Source organism: Drosophila montana, unplaced genomic scaffold, assembly GCF_035044405.1.
Source record: "Drosophila montana isolate Dmon_TW-CO22-7 unplaced genomic scaffold, ASM3504440v1 contig_2481_1, whole genome shotgun sequence".
In the NCBI taxonomy this organism is placed as follows: Eukaryota; Metazoa; Arthropoda; class Insecta; order Diptera; family Drosophilidae; genus Drosophila; species Drosophila montana.
In genome coordinates, this window is record NW_026997351.1 from 2,362,675 (window position 1) to 2,390,662 (window position 27,988).

The following is a 27,988-nucleotide window of genomic DNA, read 5'->3' on the forward strand; positions in this document are numbered from 1 at the left end:
GCTGAAAATCACACTAACGCAAAATGTTGGTCGCGTGCTTGAATTTAGTGTTGTGTAGCGTCGAAAAGAGGCCAATGCTTATCAAGCCTCAAGTAGAAACTAAAAACTTTCTAGTTCGACTGCATTATACAATCCCGATTAAAGCTCAAATCTCGATTAAATGCTATAATATTGAAAGAACTTATCATAATATAGAGAAGAGTTAAATAAAAAAAGAGCTTTTATCAAATGCATCAAGAAGTGTTAAAAAAACGGTAAAGAAAGTAAAGTTTAAACAACAACTAAATAAAATTTTGATAAATATAAATTTAAAACTTGATTTACCTTTCACACTTTAACCAAAAAATATCGACTTAACTGCATAAAGTCAACTCAATAAAAGCTTTAAACACGCTAAAATGTAAGATTATTAAAGAAATGAATCATTAACTGTGATGTTGAGGTAAGGACAAAGGAAAACTTAAGGAGAGAAACTTTAAGAAAGCTTTAAGCTTGATTTACCCCACTAACCTGTTTTAATTTGAAGATTAATCTGTGATTATCAGCTAGTGTCATTGAGCCAAAGCTAAGCAAACTGAAAAAGGCCCATAAACATATACATATTCATATATATTTATATGTTTGTACGTCTGATAGTGTGCGTGTGCGTGTGTGTGTGCGTGTGTGTTTGTGTTACGCAGTTATGCAGTTACTCAAAGCAAGCCTTTTTATCCTGTCCAAATCTGAGCAATGCGAAGAAAGCAGCCATGTGGCATGCTTGTTTCATCTGTTGAAACAAAAAATCAACTAACTGTGTGAGTGTGTGTTTGTGTTTGCGTGTGTGTGAGTGTAAACCTAGTGCAGTGCTGCCACCATGTATTATAACAGCCTGAGCGCCGCAACTAAGCCGGACAAACCCATTAAGAGCGGCTGTCGACAGTGGGACAGCCAGAGCGAATGCCACAACCATTGGCGGCGATAGTGTGGCTGATAGTGGCCCAGGAAGGCGCGAAGTGGCGCGCCGCCGGAGCTACGTTCGTTGTTGTCCATGGGGCCGCGCAGTTCCGTGTCGCCCCCGGCTATGCCGCCGCCGCCGCCGTAATAGGTCGGCTTACGGGTGTTGCCAGACCCGCTGACATGGCCATTGCCAAATGCCAGCTCGATGCTGGTGGCGCCTCCACCGGCAGTGCCGCCGGATTGCGTCTGCTGTGTGTGATGGTGGTGCTGATGCTGGTGCTGATGGCCGCCGCCACCGCCGCCGGGCTTATGTGTCGGTGGCTTATTGCCGCTGGTGTAGTAATGGTGCGGCGATAGCGGCGGCGAGCCGGCGAATTCGCCATCCTCGAAATCCTCCGCTGAGCCGTAGAGCTCGTCGTCGTCCGGCTGGTAGGTGACTTTGACTTGTTGTTTCAGTTTTAAAATGTCATTGGCATCCGTGTCGGTGGTGCCGCCAGCGTTGCCAGCGCCTCCGCTGCCTTTACCATTTGAAGGATTTTTACGATTCGGGCCCGGGATTTCTGTCGGCGGAAATGTAACGGTAACTTTAACGTTAACGGTAACGGTAACGGTAACGGTAGCAGTAGCAGTAATTGAAACAAAGGTGCAAATACCCTTCAAACCACCCGCCCGCCCGCCAAAATATGTGTCGCGTTTATTAACCATAAACTACGCAACCCGCCGCCGACATGCGAGTGCCCGCCAAACTCACCGTACAACCGGATGCTGCTGTCAACTTCGCCCAGCGAGTTTTTCGCAATACAACGGTAAGAGCCGACATCTTCCTTCTGAAATTTTCGCACAATCATCGACATTTTCGTCTCATACATCGACTGCGAACCCTCCTGCACATGGTATTTAATAGACGAGACAATCATTTCACCTGTTGATGAACAAACGTATCAAAAGTTATAAACTCCCGGGAAATATTTACAAGTACAATGTGACTATAGCGAAAATATGATAGTTATTTTATTATTATAATTTTCTCTCTCTCTCTCTCTCTCTCTCTCTCATTGTCGCTTTTTAATTGCTCCCGCTGTATTTTACTCTGGGAAGCCCACTTGCATCTATTTGTTTATAGACACTTTCGCCTTTCTTTGCGATTTTCGTTGCTTTGAACTTAAAAATGGGATTTTTTATGAGAAACCCCTTCTTAAGATTAACAATGATTCGAGCCACAGACACACAATTATTTAAAAAGGGAAGATTCAATTTCAATTATAGCTTTAAATCGAAATAATACATTATATTTATTTAAAAATCAATATATAAAGACAATCTTAAATGATGAATCATTTAGGTATGTTTTTTTTTGTTGTTGCGAAAAAGGGTTATTTATGAAGTCAGCTTGAAACGCGATTGCAATTGTACAACGCTCGAGTAAATGGCAAAGAGAATTATAAATTAATTCATTACTGATATTAAAGCCCCTAACAAAAATCAATGGATTGTATATGATTTATTGTACGAGGCACAGGGCATGATGCCAATGTACAGAATAAACGTCAATGTGCATAATGCGGACTATAAACCTCTGCCAAAGCGGACAGTATCCAAGACAACCGCAGCATTAACACCAATGCACACACACACACACACACACACACACGCACACACACAGACACTCATAGACACGCAGACAGACAGCCAGACGCATCAATGAATACAAAGAGGCTCCGCATATGCGCCTGCCTTGAGGTTGGGACTTTTACAATGCACAATGGGCCGAATGTACGTTGTATTCGGACATTGATGGGCCCTGTCGCTACTTATTGCCGGGCATTACATTTGATGCTTAATGATTGAGAAAACAATTGTAAAAGCCACTTGGACCATTTGAAGCACACACACACACGCACACACACGCACACAAACACTACTGCATACACTCGATATTTCAATATGTTTATATGTTCGGACTTGTGATACATTTATAACATCAGGGCCTAATCGAGATTAACACAAGGCTAACAATTGGCTTTGGGCATTTTACTGGCAGCTGTTGTTGTTGCAAGTCAGAAATTAGGAAACACAATTAAATACCCTGGCGAAAAACTATGGCAAAGGTGTGATATACATATTATATTTTCCTGTATGCAAATGAGCATAATCTTATCTACTTCATATAGCTCTATAAAAGGAATCGGAATTAGTTTTTATACGAAAAGCTTTTTGTTTTATAAGAAATTCTATCCAAACTGGGAATTGTGGAGACATTGAATCGGACCACTATTTGGCTCCTTTAGGAACTATCGGCTGGCATCCTCAGCACATGAAATAGTTGCTGCAATAGTCAGCTATACTAAATGAGGACTAATTTCGCCAACTTTACTTCTAGTCTAAAACCAATTTGACAGCATGTTTTAGCAACTACTTTTGTGTCGAAAAGGCATAAGCATAGAAATAGGCATTTTGGTAGCGAAGAAGTCCGACTGGGGTCAAATCGGCCTTTTCCACACTTCAACCAAAGCAATTAGGAAAGTTGCAGGCATTTGGTGGCTCTTGTTTTTAAATTGTGGAATATATTTGATGATTTCATTAGAATGTCAGTATGTTATGAGACTTTAACGAGCTACCTATTTTAAAAGCGCCCAGTTGCGAATCGGTCAGTTTGGGTGACTTTTGGCATATAACGGCTTTGGGGTGAATGTAAATTTAACTTTTGGCACGAATATTGTATGGCTTAGAGCTCAAATGGGCTCACCAGACGTGACAATCTGACAGTGAACTTATGACAATCCATACAAGGATAACGAGCATAACATACATGTCTATTCTATATACTTACTATATAAAGTGCATATGCCATCGAATGTCTATAAAATGTAAAAGTTGGCCATCAGCGGCACATGGAGCGAGACACAAATACCCAGGCACGCACACCATCAGTCAGATACATCCACACACACACATACGAACATACACATACATATATACTAACCGGTATCCTTAATCCAGTAGTTAATTGATTTGGGCGAGGCCTCAACGTGACACTCGATTTGAACATCAGTGCCAAGCGGTGCTCCGACTAATTGATTCGGCACTTGTATGACTGGATGAACTGCAAAAGGGGGAAAAGAGGAAAGAAAGAGAGAGAGAGTGAGCGTGAGTGTGAGAGAGAGGGAAAAAGTCGTTATGTACTCGTTTGTTATTGCAGCAGTGCAGCACATTATAAAACCATTTTTTAAATGCATCCGTTCCCCTGTCTCATACACAAAGCTGATACGATTTCTAGCCATACTCACATGCAGCCATGCATAGATATATTATGTAACTGGCTTTACAATCTGACAACGCTAACGATTCTGAATAAGGGCCAAGTTAATCCTGACTCTCATACAGTACTACCTTTAATTTCTATAGTAGAAACATGCTGCTCCGACTAGTAACAAGTAAGGTAGCTCCCACTCTTCAGATAAAATACTTTCTAGTTAGCAAAGCCTAGTTTACTCTTATAGTCTGATGAATTTAAAACTTGGAATAGATATAACTGATTAAGTTTATTTGTTATAAGCAATGCATAAAACCGAAATCTGTAGCGATTGCCAATATTTTACAGCATTTGGGAAAAACGATAACTTTCTACTGTAATGCATTGGCATCATTTACTTAACTATTAGTTTAATTCGCCGCTAATACTTTATTCATTAGGCAATGGGTTGAATTACTCGCTACAAAACGTAAATTGTTTTGGCTGATTTCCGTCGATAACGATTTGAATTACTCGCTATTGAATTTGATTACTCGCAATTGACTCGTCGTGTTTTGTAAATGATATTGGTTTTCTGTAATGTTTTTGCATAGAGTAACTAGCGATGTGTACTCGCTACCATTGCAGTGCTCATATGATAGCGAGTTACAAAACTCGCTACAACACGTTGATTGTTCTAGCTGCTTTAACTCGCTAACGAGTTAAGTTATTCGCTGACGAGTTAAATTACTCGCTACAACACGTTGATCGTTATTGCTGGTTTAGCTCGCTAGCGAGTTAAATTACTCGCTTTTGACTGTCGTGTTACTCGTCGTGCTTGGCTTGGCCGCTGGCAATACAATAGCATAGAAAACACAATTTTGTACACATATTTTCTACACTCTTTACTTCTTGTGATAAGAAATGACAACAATAGCGATTGCCGCTCTACTTTAAATAATAGCAGTTGCATAATAAAGCACCCACATACATACATACATGCATAAATACATATGCATGTGTGTGTGTCTGAATGGGAGTAGAAAGCCAATTGGGAGTAGGATAACTCGGTGCGGTCATCAAAATGGAATGCAGATGCAGTGCACGTCTCTCTGTGGAGTTAAATGGCAACTCTTTTGCAATTCGTGTGCGTGTTTATTGTCACTTAGCCAAGGAGATAGAGAGGTGGGGTACCGTATACCAGGCACATCCACACACACCCCAAAAGACCCTACGCACACGCGCACACACACACACACACACACACACACACACACACTACGTCTAGCAGACGCTCACCGAGCTATAACCAAAATTGGTGGTTTTGTAAAACTGCCAAAGCCGCCACAGGCCATTGCTTGCAACGTGGCAAACCCCACAACCAGCCGCCAGATATGCTGTACACACATATGTGTGTGTGAGTGCGTGTGTATGTGCAAGTGTGTGAAGGCAAGCATTTCTGTAGTCATGTGCATTGATAGTCAATTACAGTGCAACAGCAGCTTGCAACAATAGCCAGTGTGTGTGCGTGTGCGTGTGCGAGTATGTGTGTGACGGAGTGTGTGTGTGGATCTACAGCATTGGACAGCTTTGTAAGTTCGAGGGATTTTAATTGATTTCCGTGCCCGAGTGCATATGTCTTATCTATCAACTGTCTATTTGCTCACTCACTGTAGCCACATATAAAGCTAAGTTCAAGTGTGTGTGTGTGTGTGTGTGTGTGTGTGCTTGTGTGTGTACCGGGTGTGCTTTTGTGACTGTGGGTGTGTTGCTGTGAAAACAATCCGAAGGTAAACTCTTACGTGTATAAAAATACCCATATTTTATGTGATCATATGATCATAAGTAAATATATAACTAACCAGTGTGCATTACCTGGTTTTTCCGGGCTAAGCTTTTTTTCCTCGAATTTTAGACATTACCAATTCAACTTTTTTTAAATCTACACGTACTACCCAAAAAACCATGTCACAAATGAGATATTTGCAAATAAGTTTAAAATCTCAATCAATCCGCCCATTTTTCACTCATGAGACCCAATGTTTTTCTCGCTGACCGAAAGGAAAATAAACTGTCGCCCCAACAATCTTTGACGCCCATTTTCTACCTAGTGCAGTGAATTTGCCTTTGAAATCAAAAATAATAAAAATAAATAAATGAGCTTAAATCTGATCTGTTGGTTTTCCATCAATTTTCCACAATTGCGGGTGGAATTCTTAAAAATTGCGTTTTAACAGTTGAATCAAATAAGGTAACTACACCTAAGAAATGCAGTTTTCAATCTCCTAAGATCATCAATCAGTCAGTCTGTCTGTCAGTCATTCAGTTATCAGTTTTATACTATATAGATAGATAGCGATAAATTGAAACCGATTGAAAGCTTTCAGGGGCTTTAAAGCTTTGCTCATTTTCACGATTCCAATCCACCATTTTGGTGGCAACTGCAGCCAGTGCTGTTTAGTACAGAAAATTGACATTTAAGTCACGCACATTGCAGCAGAAGCTGCAGCTGGACATGGAGCTGGAGCTGGGGCTAGAGCTGGATCTGGAGGTGGGGGTGGGGTGTTTGGACAGGAGCTGAGCTACGTTCAAGCATAAAAATCTTCCTGTCACTGGCACTCAGGGGCAGTCAACGAGCGGCTGCCAGCTTGACCAATGCATGAGTGCTGGTTGACTGCGTCTATTTTCAATCTGCATACAGGCAACACACACACAGCTACACACATAGGCACACCTAGACACAGATATACGTACTGCAACTTTGGGAGATTGCATTGGGGCAGGCAGGCCAGGCGGTGTGTGTGTCCCGGCAGAAGCGGCTGGCGAACACTTTCGCTTGCGATTTACAATTTTGCCATGATTATTCCGAGCATGTGCCTTGGCTACAACCATGCCCGCAGTCCTCAATCCTCAATCCTCAATCCTCAAGCCTCAGCTGCCAGTGCTTCCAGCTCTCTCGGTGCCCAGTCCACAGCTGCCTGCTGGCTCAGTTGCGGCAAACAAAGCCACAAATATGCACTAATGACGTCGTCGCAGCAGCAGCAGCTGCAGCTACAATTACAACCAGACACAGACACACACGCACACATACACATACATGCACACCTCATCACATTTTTGGCTATTGTGTGAAACTTTGAGTTAAAGGTAAAAGAGTCGGACACAAAAGCCAATGACGTGTATTTTCAGCTCATTGGCAGCGCAAATAGAGACCAGCCCGTTTGTACATTTATTCGTTTCGTCGCCCCCTTCTCATGCCTACGCTGCCCCCTATTCCCTACCTTCACGCACACACACGCACACACACACACATACACACACAAACACTCACACAGATGAAGCTATTGCAAATTTATGCCACTGTCCGTGTGCGTACCAACTATCACCTCACCTGGAAATATATATCTCTGGTTCTCTCTTAGGCGTACGTGATTTTTTGCGATTTGCCTCAATTATTTGCTTTTGATTTTCAACGAAAATGCACAAAAAATTGCAATATGTTTTTAATTATTTACTTTTTTTTGAGCAATAGATTCAGAAACATGTTTGACACAACAAAAGTTTCTAAACAATGCGAATTTTAATGATGCGAGACGAGACAAAGTTTTTAATTCGATGGACGGGAAACCAATTTTTAAATATTTAGGAAAATGGGTGGAAAACTGATGTTTAAAATTTTAATTATGAGGCTTGTTCCGGGCAAGGCCTGGAATTTGAAATTAAGTCCGCCATGAAAGATATGTAAGACTAAAAGTATTTTAACCAAGGTTTTGAATCGAATATCTCGGTAAGCTGTTGCCCAAAAAAACAGTCAACTTTAATCTAAGCCAAATTATAATTTCAGTACTAAAGAATGGGTTAAAAAAAATGTGACAAGCTGGGCTCATCGATGAGAAGAACTAGGTTCGTGTACCGAACCATCGACAATTATTTATTTAAATTGAAATTGGGCATTGAAAATGGGCAAAAAGGATATAATATTTTTATGTATGGGTATCTTATATAGTTGTATAGAAGGAAGCTGGCATGTTTGTAAAGGTTGCTTGGCGCAGAGTTCAAGGTATTTCCCAGTCGGGCAGGCAAATGCTTCTGCCTGTGTTGATCCCTGATTAGACTGGAACTCATTTATTGCTGGCTTATAATATTGGTGGCTAAATAGAAAATAATAATAAAATGTCATCTACTAAAAAGTATCATCTATTAAGTGGGATAGCAAATGGCAGAAAAAATGATTGAGCAATCATACGGCAAACAATAAATGCAGTATATGTGCGGACTGTGGCAGATGGGGAGGAGCTGGCTGCTAATTGTGGGCTAATTGTTTGTTGCGCGTCCCGGTGCTGTTTTCCTGCAAATGCGCAACGCACACCAATTGCACGTCCTTAATTAGTCGTGCAGGAAGGTGCCTAACAAGGCAGGAAACTTCAGCAAATGGCACGGAAACACGCAAGGGGATATGCGATGTCGGTGTCGCTGTCAGTGTCGGCGTCGGTGGCGGAGTCGGTGTCGGAGCTGTTGGTTCTGTTGGTGCCACATGCGGCAAGCTGCAAATGCAGCCGGGGCTTTATCAGGCAGCTGCAGTGCAAGCAGTTCGCCGAAGATGCCATGGGAAAAAGGCCATGCAAATAGCTTGCCAGATGAAGGAAAACTTTGTTTTCACTTACTCAGCCAGCCAGGTGGGGCAGGCAGGCAGGCAGTCGCAACATTTGCCAAACAAATTGTGACTAAGTTCCTGCAGCAATAGCAACAGGAAGCGCGCACACTCGAATATGACGAAACTGGATTTGCAGCAGGGGGAAGGTAGGGCTTTCGTGTAGTTCTTCTGTGGCGGCAGTCGCTCTGCCCAAGTTGATCAAAAACTTTGAAAAGGTAGCGTATGCCAATGGCACTGGCGGCAAGCAGATAGGAGCGCAGAGCAGCTCTTAAAGCTTTAATAGCATCCACAAAGAAGAAGGATGCGCGGACTCCTTGACGCGCTACACACACTTAAAGGCCACATTATCAAAATGTCAAAATGTTAAAAAGCGTGATTTTGCCATTCGAACGAGTGGTGGTGACAAGTCTTCCAGTAGTAGTAGTAGTCGTCCTCTCTGCCGCAGCGTACAAAAGAGCAAGCAAAATAAACACAGCAGCCAGGACACACAAGGCACCAGGCACCGGGCACCGGGCACGGCATGCCCAGTAGCTGGCCCTGTGCCTGGCCAGGAATAGGAATTGCGGCGCTGTGGCACACGTTGGCAAACAAGCGCAGTGTGGAGCTGCTGCTGATGTCGTGATGATTGAGTGAACTGCCACATGGACGGCAGGCAGCAGGCAGAAGGCGGCAGGCGGCAGGCGGTGCAACTGAGAGCCACCAAGCGTCGTCATCAACTAGGACAGCATGCCGCACGTGCTGCAGACAGGTTGACAAAAAACTGTGGCCCCCTCCCCGCCGTAAAAGCAACAGCAACACAATGCACAAGGCATCAGGTAATGCCCGGTATCAGTGACTGGATTTAAACGGATTACAACAACGACAATCGAGTTAGCGCCGCACCGAGCCACAAGCTGTTCACTACCTTGCCCCAACAAAACCCAACCCCATCTCGCCACAGCTCGCCCCCTCGCTCCCTCACTCCCTCAGCCACTGTTCTGCTATTCTCCTTTCTATGCCCAGCTTTGCGTTTGCTTCTTTTTTTCCCCCTTTTTTTTTTGTCCGCAGCATAGCTGAGGGCGCTGTGTGTGTGTGTGTGTGTGTGTGTGTGTGTGTGTGTAGTTGATAACTGTGGCTAAAGCTGGCTGCACGCTGGGTGTCAGTACACTAAACTAGATAAACACCACGACGCTGGCCGGCGCCAAAAACTGAGAGCTGTGAGCTCTGAGGATGAGATCCGGACGGACACAGTCTGCGCTCTGGCGACAGCTGACTAATGATATGTACGTGTACAAAAAAAAAAAAATACAAATACAAATAAAAAAAAAGAGCATGCACAAAGTTGACCAACCACAACTCTCTAATTAATGCCAACCTAGCTCAGCCCTCTGGCACCACGTGACCAGCAGCCAGCAGCCGGCAACCGGCAGCAAGTGGATTGCGGATTTGATTTACTTACAGTGTATGCTGAGCGAGATGCGCTTTGAAACCGATGGGGGCACACCATTGGAGGCGATGCACAGATACGAGCCCATCTCGTTGCGTGAGATTTTTGTCAGCTTGAGCACCTCGCCGCGGAACGAGGAGACTGTCATCAGGCCGAGAAAGAGACGGAGAGGGAGAATTGTACAGTGAACTCAGTTGAAACGAACCGCTAAATAGTTTAATTATTAAGTGCTAGTCGAATACATACCAAGTGTCTTGGTGCCGGCGTTATCCTTGAGCACTATTTCGCTGCCATCCTCGCGGCGCCAGTTCACAATGGGTTCCGGATAGCCACGCGCGCTGCACCATCAAAATAAACGCAAAGTATACATATATATATGTGAATACAATGTTAAGTTAGGAAAGGAATTGGACTGTAGGTCAGTCAGAAGTCAATGTAAAATTACGAGGCCAAGAGAAATTAATTGGTATAAAAACACATTTAAATGCCACATTTAAGTCTTGCAACTTTAAGAGACTTGGGTCCATTATTATCCATATTTTAACGAACTTCTATTCAAGAATACATTTTACAAAGTTTGTACTGGATATAGATTTTTAAAGGGTAGAGATATAGGGTATGTGTACTATTAGAAAGTACTAGAAGCTAGAAATTGGCTATCTTCAGCACTAAGCTGTTCGGAATATTGTTTAAAACATAAAAGCTTTAAGAAGGAAGGAAGGCTAAAATAGTTTCCAATAACAAAGTGCGTTAATATCATGAAGGGGTTGATCCAGCTTAAAGTGGTCCTCAGAGAACGAGAGTTAAAGAGCAAATGAAGCAATCCAGATTAAAAAAAAAAAATGTTATAGAGCCAGCATAGCTCTTCTGCTTAAGAGGTTTTGGAAGGAAAGTCCAATTGTTGGACCTGTCAATGTTAGCGAGGCATGGGAAGATTGTACAAATCAAAAGCCTGGCTTAACGTATATAATTGAACAATATTAAATTTAAATTGTAACTTAGTTAAGATTAATTTTGCGATGAAAAAGTTGTACACTGTGATTATTTAACATTTAAATAAGTGCTTCCAAACGTGGCGCACTTTAAATCGTGCCATCTTTTCGCTGCCCACAAAAGTAGGCAATGGAAATTTGTGCGCAAGCTGAGTTTTGGTCTATTCAACTTAATATGCGGCATTGGTGGCCATTGTGTTGGCCCAAAGCGCCAACTTCTTGTAATGTAGACGACGCAACGCTTTTGGCCAGCAGTCGCCGCCTATGGCTGAGATTGTGAATGGGGTGGATGTATGTATGCTCTGGCGAGGGGGTTCGGAGGGGGTTCGGAGGGGGGCTATATGCATGTTGAGGCAGCAGTTTAACAGCGCACCAGACACGGGTGTGGTAAATTTTTATGATGCCGCAAACAGATGCAAAATAGCCAAGCAAAAGAAAGTCTTACGCACACACACACAACCGCACACAACCGCACACAAACACAGGCACACAGACGGGCTGAGACATTTGAGAGTTCGTCCCGAGTGCAAGACCAGAGCAAACACAATGGAGACCGCCTGGGTACCAGTCAGCAGCAGTTGCTTAGCTGCTAACTTGGCTAAGACTGAACGTCTGCCAAGCTGATTGTTTGTACTGCATGTGTATGCGTGTTTGTGTGTGTGTGTGTGTGTGAGGTGTTTCTTGTAACATGTTTATTCATGAAAACAACTGCATACATATATACATGTACTACAATGAACCAAGACACGCTCTCTGAACATGTACATAGGTGATCATTGTATTTAAATAAACATTGCCTCTTTGCCAGGGCACACAACATGCATATTTGAATTATATAATCGTCAGGGGTATTCCCTGAGTATTATGAACCTGTGCTTTTAGCTCTAAGTCTTACGAATTATTGAATTAAATTTTACACGCTGAATAGGCTGAAAATAAGACGAAATTTTAAGATAAACCCTAAAATGCTTTAAATAATCGATTTTACTAATGATTTATTATCGATTAAAAAATTATGTACATTTCAGGCAGAGGCGCTTAAAGGAAATCTATCTTCATCTAAAACTGTTCTTAGCTCCGCATAGAAAATGGTACGAAAATACTCTTTTCACATTTTGGAACAGTGTATAAATGTTTTGAGCCAACAACAAGGACAAAAAAAATATAGCTTAACAATCTGTTCATCTGGTAAACTTTGAAACGGCAGCCGTTTTAATTTTGTTTTTGTTTGCCGGCTGCTTAAAGTTAAATTCACTTTATGGGACTTGCCCTAAGTGGTATTAAAATGAAAAAAATTACAGACGATGTCTCTAATAGCTTTCCACATACACACACACACACACACACCCGCATACACTCGCACACACACACAACATAAACATAGACCGATACGAGCAAGGAGGAGCCCGTTTATCGCCCTGGTTCTATCATTCTGCGGTTAAATCGTTAAAATTACTTCGTGGCGGTGGTCAAGTTCATAAATCAACGGCGACCAAATGCGTCGCGTCGCGTCGTTGTCGCAGTTAGCTAAAAGGAAAAACCACTGAAACTAACACGAGCTGAAGCCAGCCGATAGGCGATGGTGTGTGCTCCACATTGGGATACCCTGTAAAGTGTTGCACTTGCTCGCTAGGGACTTGCTTGGCTGACTTTTAAGCATTAGCTCGGAAAATTGGAGAGTTCTTCTATTAGATATCATATCTTCGATGGCACGCAATATCAATATAATAGTCAATATATTTATCTTTCATCTCTTCTTTAAAGTAATGTCAAGCTATGTATCTGTAGACATATTTCACACACACACGGATATGCACACATGTCAAGTTGTTTATCGTAAGCGGAATGCTCAACTTTTGGCAAGGGCATATGGTTAGCGCCGACCCAAATCAAGAGAAATGAAGTGTCGCTTAATTTGCTGACATTATTAAATGATGATGATGATGATGACGCTGACAATGCGGGCGGAGTTGTGCTTAGTTTTTGGTGATGATAGCCATTTGGCTGGGATTTTAGTTGAGTAAAGGAATAAAGGACTATCCAAACGCATTTATTGGGATATTAGCTACACACACGCATTAATATACATATGTATGTCTAACGAAACTATCATTTGCATGCTCGTTAACAAGAGTGTGACCGTACTTCTGCAGATCTACATGTAGCCTTAAGTATGTTAGAGCTCTTACTAGCTCGATTTCTAGGCTAATTAGTGATATCCAGAGGCCAAGCCAGTCAGCTAGTTTAGCATATTATTAGACTTATGAAGCTGAACAACGTTAAGCTTGCTGTTAAATTTAACCAGATGTCAACTAATGTGTGTGATGTTTATTAAGTGGTTGTATGTGGTTAATTGGTAATTACCACTGCTTACATCAATTGAGCATATTTTTTAACTCAGGCTTATGTAAGCTTAACAGCGTTGCCAGACTGTAAGCCAGCTTCCTGTTAAATTTAACATAACCTATGTATTTGAGTGTTTATTGTGTTGGACTATGTGGGCTTAAACGCTATAATTGTTAAGATTAACATTGCTTTTAGACTACACTCACCGACATGTTAAGCGCACTGAGCTGCCCTCGGGCACAATAACATCCGACGATGTATCCTCGCTGATAAAGTCCGGTGGAATAACAACATCCAGGAAGCCGATCTACAGAAAAGCAAGAAATATATAAATGTTAATTTGCAAAATTAAACAGAATTTTTCAATAAACTATATGTGGACTACAAAAATAAAAAATAGTGTTGATAGGAAACGGGAACAAAAGTCAATCCCGTTGAAAAATAAATATCAAAATGTAAAATTGAAGGAGACACACATAAAATCAAGTAACAGGAATAAAATAAACAAATAAAACAATCATCTTTAAAATGTTAGAGACAGCAGAGGCGGCCAGTTTGGCTAAATTTACTATACACTCAGCGAAAATTTGCTGATTATGCAGGCGGTCATAAAGCAGCAAATGTTTTTATGTGCCGAATGGGGGGGGGGGGACCCCTGAGATCGGGAACGGGCATTACACATACACATACATAATGTAGCAAATGAAATGACGCTAAATAGTTTAGGACTGTGTGACTGTCAGGAGCAGGAGCAGAACCAGGACTAGGGCCCGGACCAGGGCCCGGACTCTTAACGCAATGGCAATGGTAATAGAAAACAAAACAAGGCAAAAGCGTAGAAAAGAAACGAAGACAATTGGGCAACGGTTGCGTGCGCAGCTCTCTGTGCCACTTGCTGTTGCAGTAAGTACACCAGCCCTGCCCAACCAACCTTCATTCAACCCCCCCCCCCCTCCCGCCACTCCATTCACTCTTCGCCGCATACTCGGGCTCCATCAACTGCTGCTGTTGTCCTTGTGAGAAGCGTTAAAGTAAAAATAAAAATTAAGGAAGCATGAAATACATTTTATTGGCGCCATAAACTTCACTTGGCTGGACACATGAGTGTACGTGCGTCCACACGCACACAAGCAAGCAACGCACACTCACACACACACACACACACACACGTATAGATATTTCAGTTTGTGTGTGTGTGCGTGTCTTTCGCCTTGTTTGCCATAGTTTTCGCTTTCGATTTGCTGCGCTTTCTTTCACTTGGTCAACATTGGGGGGCAAGGCTAAAGCAAATCGTAAGCCCAAGGAGGGAGGGGGGAGTGTGGGGCGCCATCGAATGCGTTGCATTCTCCTGTACGTTTGCCCCTTCAAATGCTGCATGAAATTTTCCTGGACACTTTGGAAAATTGCTTTCAACAGCAGCAGGCAGCAGCAGCAGCGTACATGGAAAATATTTAGAAACATTTTCATTGTCTTCTTAGCTGGGGCATTATTCATTGGATGTGACCTTTGTCCAACTACTTATGTTAAGCAGAGCTCAAATACTATCGATAATGCTCACATTTAACCTATTTACCCACACATACATGCGTGCTTAAGCATATGTTGAGGATATGTGAAAACTCCATTGAATCTTCTGTTTACCAAGACAACTTCATGGCAAAATAGCTCAGAGTTTGTTTGCAAGTGTGGCAACGCTGTATCGATAAGTTGACACTGGTTGTAATCAACAATTAATATTAATTAATTGATAATTATTAATGAGTGGGCAACGCGACTTTGCAATGGACATGAGCTAATGAACTGAAATGGATTGCATAATGCAACTCTCCAATACTATGCACCTTTCGTAAACAGTGCTAGCACATTGTAAACTGCATGGTAACTTAACAAGGAGCATGAGTGAGATGAGTTTTTTGCATAAGTGCGAGAGTGGTCTCTTAATATGTATATATATATTTTCTGGGTTTTCTTTAGTAAGGTCTTATTTCTAGGTTCAGGGTGGAGTTCATTTACTTGATGAGGGACTTCTTCGTGATCGATGACTATTTACATGAGTGTAACTATTATAAATCAATCTTGCTTCCAGGAATAAAAGCAAATATAAAATAACATACTTAACAAAGATAAAAAATTAAGTGAAATACAAAAAGTTGTGCACTTACTTGGCTTTTCATTGGATCCGTATTCAGCTGGCACATATAACCGCCCCGATCCTCCTCGGAAACGGACTTGATGTGCAAATTCCAGGTGTTCTGATCCAAATGGCTGACCGTGACACGTGGATTGTGCGTTATCACGTTCTCGTGTATAGCCTGGATGGCTTTTGTGTCGGCTTTAAGCCAGCCCACCTGTGGAAACGAAGTCAAGAGAAATTACATTTACCAGGTACTTTGGCTGAGGGTAATGGGACTGCGGTTGATTATTGTTGCAGCACAGATTTCAGATGCTTAGTGGCTGCATTATTGTGCTGGTATCATTAATTAAGCGGTGTGTTGTGTTTACTAAGTACCACCTTGTCTGTGTGTGTGTGTGTGTGTGTGTGTGTGTGTGTATGTGTGTGGAGTACTTACGCGATAGCCACCCAAGTGGCGCACGTGACAGGTGAAGGTTGCGTCGCGACCCACAGCGACGGACACATTCGAAATGCTTTCCACAAACTCCGGTTGAAAGGCGCCAATCGCTGTAAATGTGCAACCAGAGAAGAGCGAGAGAGAGGAGTGAGAGGACCAATAAGATATGAGATTAGAATGCATCTGCGGTGTGTGGGCGGCGGTTAGTTGTGCGAGTTAATGATATCGCAGGCAATGCACGACTAGCACCGCGAGCAACCGTTGCGCCTGCCAAAAACTCTGTGATTTATCGCTTTTAAATGTGCCCGACGCGCCACTTGCCAAGTCGCAGACAGCCACCAGCCACCAGCCAGCAGCCAGGAGCCAGGAGCCCAACTATCAACAGCCAACAGGCAGCCAAGTGGCAGTTCAGGGTTCAGAGTTGGCTCTTAAAGAGCCAGCGTGCGGCTAATTGAAGATCAACACTCACGAGTTAACCGCCTGCACAGCCCTTGCCGCAGCGGGTCCAACTTGGGCCAATGCTTGGTGACATACGCAAATATATTATATAAATTATTTATTGAATCATTCAAAATCAAACAGTTCACTTGCAAGTTTTGCAAACAAAAAAATTCTTTTTCAGCCCGTTCCATATATACATATATAAAGAAAAAAAATGTATAAAGGTGGCAAGTCTTAGATTGAATACCCTTGTGGAAATGTGAAATGGAAATGTTTTATACGAAAATTCTTTGCCATATAATTTAGTACTTGATTAGATTACGTTAATTTGATCAGGATATCTAAGGAAACCAAAAAAGTATTGCTTACAAAAACCCAATCAATGACCAAAATGCCTGCAATCGAAAGACAGACCAATGCATAATTGCATAAAGATAGCTTTAAAAATGAGGGACATGGCCAGTTCAACACGACCCTTGAAACTGATCAAGAGTCTATATCATCTAAACATTTCCTTCTATGCATAACATATAGCATAGCAAAATTACAATACCCTCTAGAAGGGCATAAAATAGCGAGAAAAAAAAGGTTGTTGGTTGGCAAAAAGCGGTTGATTGGGCGGGCGGGACGGCTGGGCGGTCTAGGGGCCTGCAGAGCGGCAGGCAGCGACTAGCGCAGCCGTTGCCGCAACAAAGTGCCTGCTGCCCCACCACCCACCCCCATACCCTGGCACCCCTCCCTGCGTCTTTGGCCTGGTAATGCATGCGAAAAACTTTTGCCAAACTTGAAATTTAAATATTTATAGACAGTGCCGCTGGCAGCCGGCAGCCGGCAAGTGCGTCGGCCATCCGCATCCACCGAACGTGCCACCCACAGCCACAGCCAACGTCAACGCCAACGCCAACGCCACCGCCACCACTCAAATGCCACCGTTTGTATTGTGTGCCACTCACTGAGGGCGGGACAGGGGCAGCGGCTGTGGCGGTAAGTGGAAGAATGTGCTGAATCGACGCAATTGGCCAAAGGCATGATTTATTTCATACTTTTTTCCAGATTTCGTTTCAACAACTTTTTCTTATATTATTGAAAATGGATATAATTTGTGAAGCAGTTATGAGCTGTTCATTCCCATTGATGGCTCTTTCAAAATGGAACAGGGACAACTTTGTATTTTCCATTTTCCAAATCAATTCTATATTTGATTTGTGAAAAATAATTGCTACACAACACATTTTCACTTTATATTTATTTAACATAATGCTTTTGTTAAGACTTAAGAAAGTTAAACTTTATAAGACATGCATATTTATATTATTTTAGTAAAAACAGTTTTGACTCTTAAGAGAGGAAAACAAATTTTCAAAAAAAATGTACTCTTACTTTAAGGCATTTTTATACCTTAAACTCTATAACTTATTCCATGGCTCATCAAGGTCCCACAAAAATATTTTTCTAATAAATAAATACCCTGTGCTTTACATATATGTTCTTTGATTACGAGCAGAACTGAGATATAATAGAGAATAATTAAGTAAATAATGTTTAATAAAATTATATCAATATCATTCCACATAAAATAACTAAATTATGCAGATAATAATGAAAATATAGAATATTTAATAGGTAAGGTTTATAAAAATAAGACGAAAATAAAGAAATACTTTATAAGATGTCGGCTAGATTAAGGAAAAAATATATAAATAAAATATGACATTAATACAAATCAAATTAAAAATAAATTAAATACATTTTATATATAATAAATATATAAAATTTCAAAACATAAGAATAAACTATTTAAAAAAATAAATATTAAAATGTTTAAAAACTACTTGTTATATAGAAATCCTTATTCTAAAAATCTAATAAAAATCAATTGGATAATACTTTTGTATTTTGCTAGCTGCCCTTACAAAATTTACAAATAAAATAGCCTAAATATTCAATATGAATTCCTACAGACAGCCTGGCCTAAGCACTTTTTAGTATCTGGCAGTGTTGCGAGCAGAATGCGAGTTGGCTTAATAGTTTAAGTCGGTTTGCTAAGTTGAGGCGGCCTAAGGCGAATTTAAAAAAGAAGTGGCTAACCAGTCATCGCTTAATTTCTAAAATATATATTTTCATTTATTTAGCAGTTCCTCAAACAAAACTGCAAATGAAAAAGAACGTAACCAGTGTTGGAAGCTGCTGTTGGCGTCTGTTGGGCGTCTGTGGTTGCAGCTGGATTTATTTGCATGGATTTTGTTGCTGCAGTTGTTGGGGCGAGAAGCCGAGCGACTGGCTGACTCACTTACTGACTGACTGACTGACTGACTGACTGAGTTTTTCATTAGCATTCTGAGAGCAGGGGTCTTGACTGAGATTTCGTATCAAAATCAACAACAGCTAAAAAGTTCAGTTCAGAACAACAACTTGAGCAACAAGAGCAAATCTTTGCTGCAAATTGCAGCAGCACATGCAAAGTCAGTGATAGACGCCGGACAAAAGGAGCTGTAGACGTAACGACACCCACCCACACACACACACACACACACACACACACACACACACACAGAGACAACCACTTACACAGTGGCCAAACAAGCTGCACTCAAATGTAGTTCCTGCCTGGCTGGCTGCGGCTTGTTTGTCAATCTGTTCAACTGGATGCCAAACGTGGAGGCTTCAGCATTGTGCCAATTCCAATGAACTTGTCGCCCCCGTAAGGTTGAGGCCCGTCGTTTTGTGTCGCAATGCTCAACTGTACCCTCTGGCGCCCTGCCTCGCTCCCGCAGCTGTTAGCCGGTTGGCTATCCCGCCGTCCTGTCTCCGAGCACTTTGCATTTTCCGGTCACAAGAATTGAAGTTGCGCCAAGTCGCGTGTGCAGCCAAAGTCAATTAACCCATGCCCGTCGGTCAGCCTAACCTCCCATGCCTCGGCCACCGCCCCCTCGTATCTAGTGCAGTCGATGTTTTTCACATTTTCGCACGTTATCATAAATTTGGCGTCTCCGCTGGGACTACGGCCCGGCAGCTTCATTTCAATTTTCTTAGCCTCTGCTCCGGTTGTCGTGGATCCAGTTTGAAGGCGGATTCTGTGGGTTACGTGGAAATGGAGGCCTGTCACTTTGGCAGGGCTTTGCCAACGTATGGGTGGCCCGGCAATGGCGCTCCAAAAGTTTAAATCACACAACGACAATGAGGATTTACCAAAGCAAATTTATGGTTAAGGACATTGGCAAAAGTTAAGCTTGTTTTGTCAATGTGTGCGTGTGCATGTGTGTGTGTGTGTGTGTGTGTGTGTGTGTTAATAAAGTGTCTCGGCCTGCGTATGTGTATATATGGGGCAACAAAATATATGGCATAGCATTCTGTGCCATTGCCCCGCTCCAAGGTGTATATCCTGGTCGAAACACAGCTACAAAGATGCCAATCTGCATGGCACCTTTTTTTATGGTGCGCACACACAAATCCCGGCGCCAAAGCGCCAATGATAGGTGATAATGGCAAATTTTGAGACGGCAACTGGAATTGAAAGCTGCCGCAACGGGCACAGCTCCAATGGCCAAACAGGCAAAAGACAAAACTTAAATAAACAGCAGCACCAGACCAGACACGGCGCTGACGAGGCATTAAAGTGCTGCAGCTGTTCAAATTTATAAGCAAGCAGAAGGGAACGAGCTCTATTTGAGATACCCTCTAATGAAATGAAGCTGAAGGGCGAAGACCACTATAAACAGAGCAGAGTATGCTTCCAGAGCAAGGAATATGCTTAAACTAACAAATGCCGACTTTGATGAAGATATCTTAAAAAGCAAAGAAGTTGATTTATATGATATGATATAGCGGTCCGATACGGTCGGTTCCGATACATGTACTGCTGGGAACAGGAAGAGACAACTATACAAAGTTTAATGGGGTTAGCTTTAAGATTGAGAGACAAATTTGCAGACGGGCAGGCAGAAATGACTAGATCGACTGCTGCTACAAATCAAGAATACATACACGTTTTCATGTCGGAAATGTCTCCGTCCAAAATAACAATGCCCTCCACAGGTCTATACATGGAATATGCATTCCCTTAAGAAAATTTACAGAAAGTACAGAAAGTCAAAAACCTGAAGAATCTTGATGTAAATATGGCATCTAACATTCGCTCCAAATTATCTTAACTATATATAGCTGTAAATCGATATTTATCGATTTAAAGCGCGAGTTATCATAGAACCAAAATAAAAGTGGAACAGCGTATATTATGAATGAATTCATGCTTAGCAATTTGTATAGACGCTTGGCTCAGATAAGAATTTTATTTCAATTAATGCTGATCAAGAAAACATATACTACTTATAAGGAAAAGCAGATGCCAGCTTCTTGCAGTTGCACAAATTAATAATACCCTAGTGTATAACTTGATAGGCAAACAGGGTATAAATACATACTATATAGTCTACTCTGTGAATATATACAAAATCAAATTGCCAAGTTAGTCTCTGTTGCCAGCTTTTGCTGGGCGTTGAACTACCAAACGCAAATAGCAAATAGCAAATAGCAAATAACAAATGATGGCTGCAGCAAGTGGCAGCAAGTGGCAGCAAGTGGCGGCCGCGGTTGGTGGCAACTGCGCCTAATGGCCAGCCAGCTCGACTTGGGGGCACATTTGCATTTTTTACAAATCGTCGTCTACAACTTGTAGCACTTGCACTGGCCAACAAGACAAAAAAAAAATAGCAAATAAATAAAAATCGAAAAAAAAAAAAAAAATGCCAGAAACTCACAGGAAAATTCAATTTCATGTTTTTTTCTCTCAGCCTTAACAAACGTCTTGCAATTAATTGTGTCTTGATTTTTGTTTCACACTTTGAAATGGGTTCGCAGCCCTTTTTTAGTGGGCAGGCATTGCAAATGAGCGACGAGTTGATTTTAATTGCCAAAGTTTTCATACCCTATAAAAGGAGTTGGGCTTAGGATTGGGGTTCGCCTGGCCATTGCTACTCTTCCCCCCGCCGTCAAGGGGTTTCACTTTTCAATCAACATGACATACCGAAATTCACCTTGCATAACCAAATTTTATAGCTAATAATTATTTGTAGCTTCAATGTGGCTTATATTTAAATAAGTTAACCAGCTCCCACTAACTACTTTGTTTATATCTTGCTAAGATTTCAAATAGAAATTATGTGACATTCACAAAATTTTTGGCCACGCCCATCAAGGAACAGCTCACGAAAAACAATATATCTTACACTTTGACAGCTGCTGTCATTCAATTTGACAGCCAGTTGTTACTGATGATATCCTTTGCAGCTCATCGCGAAAGATCGAATATACATAAATCTAACCCTGTTTTTAAATGTTTTTTGTTGTTATTTGAACACTGTGCAATAAGTATTTCACCATTACAATTATTTTTTTTCGAGAGAGTAAAATTTAGTACCCTCGTGGAGCTTTGTCTTACGCTCGTAAGCTCGTAAATGCTAGGTTTTCTTGGAAAACAGAATCTTTTGCCATGCAAGAACCTACTGCTCAAACGATCGTTCCTATGAAAGCTATATCATATAGTGCTCCGATCCGTCCTGCCTGTCAACAAAACGACGGAGCTATTTAAAACTGAGAGACTAGTTCGCATAGAAAAGAACAGATGGACTTTGATGCTGATCTAGAGCACATATACTTGAATTGGTCGTAGACAAGGAGACACTTCCGATGCGTTACACGTTTCATGACATAATTATAAGTATTACTCTCTAAAAGTGTATAATAAGACTAATTTACATGTGCTAAATTTGTCTGATTTTACTCAAGATCATAATGTTATATGAAGCAGGGATGAATGTTTATATTGGTAGGGCTGCAAACACAAGCCCAATTTGTCGGGGGCTTGTTAACGGATTCGAAACAAGTCTCCAACCAAGATCCCAGATTTTGGTACTATTTATTTTTTTGTTCAGATATTTTGCAAATTTAAATGAAGTATTTGAATACATAACTACATTTTCAAGAGTTCTCTTGAACAAAATCGGCTTAAAAATATAAATGGTTTGATTCGGACTTTGGTTGGGCTGCTTTACGGACAACTCTTTTGACTTAAGATTTGTTGCATAGCTAATGCTAAATTGTCTTGTATATAAGGTATTGCATTATTTTTTTAAATATTAAGAAATGTTTAGCCATTTAATACAAATATTAACTGCATTTTAACAATACGTAGCTAGCATGAAATATAATTCAATTTATCTCAATATGTTAATCAGAAGGAAAAAACATAATTATATTTTTATTTTGTATAGTCAGGCAATCAGTTTTTTAATTGACTGAGTTTTGCAGCTTAAGTATATAAATTATTTAATATTAATTTGAAAGAGTTGAAGGCTTTTCAAAAATGACGTTTAACTAAAAGTTTTCTTAGCACCCAAGGCCTTAAGCCAAGCCAAATAGTATTTGTTACAGGATCAGCTCAAATCTATCCCTGAGTGTAGCTGCACTTTTTTACGTGCAACACAACAGGAACTAAATGTGCGTGTGTGTGTGTGTGTGTGTTGTTAAGTACTTAGTCACGGATTTGCGCGACTTTTTTTGTTAGGGCTAAACTTTTTTATTATATACACCAATGTGTTGCAAAAGTGGCGGTCAGCGCAGCCAACCAGTTGCCATAGCGAGCGGCAGGGCGGGTGTCCGCTTGCGGCTGCTGCGGTCGCATCCTCTAAAAGCTAAAGAACCGCCGCAGCCATATAGCCATGTAGCCATATGCAATGTCCTGGCCATGAGTCGTATCAATTAAGATACCCGAGGGACGACAAAACCGAATGCATAGAATTTACAAAGTGCCAAAAGGTTTGCCGTCTGACCGACCGACCGACCGACCGACCGACCGACCGTACGACCGACCGAGCGACCGTCTGTCTGTCTGTCCCGACTTTGTACAATATTGTGGTTTGGCTTACAGTTTATTAATGCATATTGCGTATTTGTTTAAAGTGCGTACAAACTGTGTCTGTGCCATGCTGCACGTGGGGCAAGTAGCTTATCATTTATGGCTGCCCAGTTCACGTTTTCAATTGCTGCCACATGCAAGGCAATTAATTTGCATTTCATTGATATGCGCAATCACACACACGCACACGCACACCCGCAGAGCGCAGGCCTAGACGGACACACACACACACGAACACACATTTTCATTTGGCTGCACTCACGCATTCCTCCATTTTGCAATATTTGTTTAGGATTATTATCGGTTATTAATGTTGCTGTAATTGAAAATTATTTTCACTTTTATGCTTATCATTATCAGCGGCCATTACAACAGCCAACTGGCAATTGGCAACTGGCAACTGGCAACTGGCAACTGGCAATTGGCAACTGGCAACTGGCAACTTGCAACCGGCCATGTGGCATGGTTGCTCGCTTAATATATTCACATACGCATTCGCATTGCATCGTTATCACTGGGGAATTATTGTTTACCGAGATTTAAGCGGTCCTTTTTATTAATTTTTGTTTTTGTGCACGCATCGTATATCTCATATACATATGTATGTATATTCACACATATATGCATTCACAAATTTATGCACTGGCCAATGCATATTATGCCGTTTGTCCATCTGCCAATTATTCAGATACATATACTTTTCGCTTTCTTTTTTTTAATTTTATCTAAAAGAGCAGTTAATTGAACATGATTAAAGAGTTGATTACAATGCGCAGGCATTTAATAGCAGCTTGTTGAGTAGCTTTTGAAAATAATGTAAATTTCAAATATTTAATTCCCACATTAATTTACCGTGATACGCTATAATAGCAAGAATTACTTCATACTTTGCCAGCAAATTCATCAAATAGAATGCAATTAACTCGGCAAATAAGATACGCATTCCCATTCAATCTATCGAGCACTTATATACAAAGCTTTCTTTAAAATAAAAATAATACAAATATTAATTATAATAATACAAAATAATAAAAATACTAAAACTATCCAGATAAAAATTAATTCAAATTTTTGATGTTTTATATAATACTCTCAAGATGTTGATGTATTATTTCAAAATACTTCTAAAAAAATGTTAAATGTTATAAAAAAGAACAGGAAATTTAATAAAGTTTTTATATAGTTCCTGATTATTTTATTTACTTTACAACTTATTTTTTTAATATTTTAAAAACTTTATGATTTAAAAAAAAAAAACAAAGTTGGTAGTTAAACAAAAACTACATTTTAGCTTAGCGTGCCTCAATTTTCACTACAAATAAACTTTAGTAGGAAATTAAAAAAAGATCTGTTCCTAGCACGCCAAAGATTTAATACCCTTGCACACATATGGCTTTCTAATTTGCAAAGAGGCGAAGAGCATTGTGTAGATCATTATTACTGCGTTTGGAAACAATATCTTGGAAGACAATAAACCTTGCCACACAAAATCACATTTTTCGACTGAGACACGTTAAGCTATAGTCAAGCTGGTTGAGATCAAGATATTTTCAAAAACAAAATAATGTCTTATATAAAATCATAATTTACGAAGGCAAAGTTTCATGACGACAGACATAAAACAGAGATGTCTCCTTCAAACAAATCCCTACCCAAAAGTATACAAATGAAACATATGAAGTCACAAGCGTAATGATCCGTATTCGCAGCACATATTCATTTCACTATAGTTTTTAACTGTAAAACTAACGTTTGAAACTTATCATATAATGAATTATGAAGTAATATAATAATCAAATGATTTAAATGCCATTAAACAATATATGAAAAACAATAATTAATAATAATAAAAATGCATTATAAATTTCTTGAATAAACAAATTCTATCGCTAACTTTAAGGTGAATAAATTAAATAGCAAGAAATCATATTAATGAAAAAGTATATATGAAAATATATAAAAAAGGTAATAAATACCTCTGCATCTTTAACATATAACCAGACAATAAATATCGGCTGTAAGCTATACATGAAAGGTACTCGGAATTAAAAATGTAATTGGCAGCATTCTCGAATTCATTTGTTAAAATTACTTAGCAGCGGAAGCGCAGCTCGGGGCATTATTAAAAATCAGATTGAAAATGAAAAAGTATTTTTTGCGCAATTAAATCAAAAAGTATATCGGATTGCCCTTCAATAATAGCCTACGGACAAACGGACTTTGGATCCCAATCAATACAACTGGCGTTGATTTTCTCTGTTGTCTTTGTTTACCGATTATTTCTGTTTTTGCCATTCACTTATTTAATTTATTAATTTATTTGTTTATGTGTTATTTATATTGCTGTGAGTGCCAATAGCAACGCTTCCGTTGCCCTGCCCCAGATGCCCAACCGGACAATGAGACTGCATTTAACACCCATTCGCCCGCCATTTGCCGTCAACTCATTTAAAACTCGACTGTATTGAACAGTTTTGTTTACTTGCTGCATTTCGGTTAACTAGAGAAAATTACCCGGCGGCGAATCTGGTCAAATAAATAATGCTGGAAATGCAAGTGGCATCAAAATTGTTTTTCTTTGTCATTTTTTATATTTCAATTATTAATATCTTAATATTTGATTTGTGAAAAAGCAAAAAATTAAATAAACAACTGTAAGAACAGCAATTGCTGCTGGATTTGAACCAGCGACTTCCCGCTTACCAGTCCGACGCCCAGACAAATAAGCCACGCAGGCTCATGAGCTCATATTTGCAAGAACTTGCAAACTTTCTCCACCTGACTCCCTTCCTTGTATATCCCATTTTTTCGAAACCCCGTCTCGAAGCTTGTGGAAATCTTGTGTAAAATATCAGCTTTCGATTATATTAATTTTTTAATTTTTAATAATTCTTACAGCTTTGCATCCTCGTGCGGTACGCCCATTAAATATTAAACAAACTTAACAAGGAATATTAAAAAATTCCAAATGTAATAATTAAATTAATAAAATGCAATTTGTTGACAATAATCCACCGTTTGACCATTGTAAGTTGGTTAATGAGCAAACAATGTCATACACAAGTTAATTAAATGGGGTTCAGAAGATAATTTCCAATAACTTTGCCGGCTGGTATTATAACATTATTCCTTTGACTCCGCAATTTGTATTATTTCCTTAATTGTTTTAATTGTTTTTCACAACCTTTTGCTGAATATCATATTGTTTTTTTTTTTTTTTTCTTTAATTATATTTAAAGCTCCTGAACTGACAATAAATTCTTGGCGGTTTGTTTGAAAGTTTGAACACATATTTGTAATATTGTAATTAAATAATTCCAGGGCCCAACTGATTTGGTTCGTTTTTTGGTTTGGCTGTTTTTTGTGCAAATGTTAAGGAATTGACTTATTGTAGAATATAAATTGCAATTCCGGGCTGAAACTGGCTTGGTTCAAAGCGATCTCGTTTGTGGGGCATATTCATAGGCATTTGAAGCTTTTACACATTTATACAATTTACAGACACAGATTTGGCAACTATTATCAATTAAATGCTGTCTCTTATAAGTGGTTTCCGAGAGAAGATATTGCAAGATATACATATATAATAATCGTACATATATCTGGGACTAACCTACGTTACAACCTGAGAGTGTGCTACAAAATAATGCAATATGTTGTCTTCCAAATTATTATATTACAAAATGTTTTTATTGTTTTTTGAAAATAAATATTGTTTCACATATTTGTACAAATGTGGAAATGTGTGTATATTTTTTCAATCCGGAAATATATGAATATATTTAAATATATTCATAATGCGTACATTCGCCCTAACTTATTCTTTTCAAAAAATCTCTCAGTTATTTTTCATATAGTATTATAATAAAATATAAAAATATATACCATTTGCATAGGCATGGTTTGGGAAACCACAAAAAAAAAAATAATGTGCATAGAAACAGACAGAAGGACATGGCTATATCAAGTCGGCTGTTGATGCTGATCTGGAGTATATATATAATTTATTGGGTCGGTGACGTCTCCTTTTATGCGTTACAGATTTAATGACATGATTATAATACCCTCTATAAGGGTATAAAAAGTCGGAGACGACTTCTCTTTCTAATCGTTACACATTTCATGACAAATTTAGAATATTTCCTACAAGGGCATTAAAACAACTGAAGTGTATGATATAATTAGTGTTAAAAAAACTTAAAAAAAAAACGTTTAAATTGTTTTAAAAAAAGTTCAGTTGATCTAATAGTCAAACATTTCACTTTGCTGGTGACATTTCGATGAGCATGTTTGATATGAATTAAAAAAAAAAAAGGATACCCAAAAATATTCGAGGATTTGTTTTTGATTACCTTCGATAAGCGCCACTATCAACAGCACGACGATCAGCATTTTATCATTGCGATCGATAATAACCAGATAATAACGATAAAGCTGCAGTTTTGAAATGATGCGCATTTGATATACTAATTATTATT

The 27,988-nt window shown here is 39.9% G+C and overlaps 1 protein-coding gene across 1 annotated transcript; it reads right to left on the minus strand.

The window, feature by feature from the left end:
• Positions 1-395: 395 nt before the first annotated feature.
• DIP-alpha (Dpr-interacting protein alpha) lies at positions 396-27,988 on the minus strand. The gene is made up of 9 exons (XM_064682446.1): positions 27,863-27,988; positions 16,157-16,266; positions 15,749-15,934; positions 13,793-13,893; positions 10,495-10,586; positions 10,261-10,389; positions 3,920-4,039; positions 1,688-1,858; positions 396-1,496 (listed from the first exon to the last, which is right to left on the minus strand). The coding sequence occupies exons 1-9, from the start codon at positions 27,966-27,968 to the stop codon at positions 859-861; spliced, it is 1,653 nt and encodes a 550-aa protein (XP_064538516.1). The 5' UTR covers positions 27,969-27,988; the 3' UTR covers positions 396-858.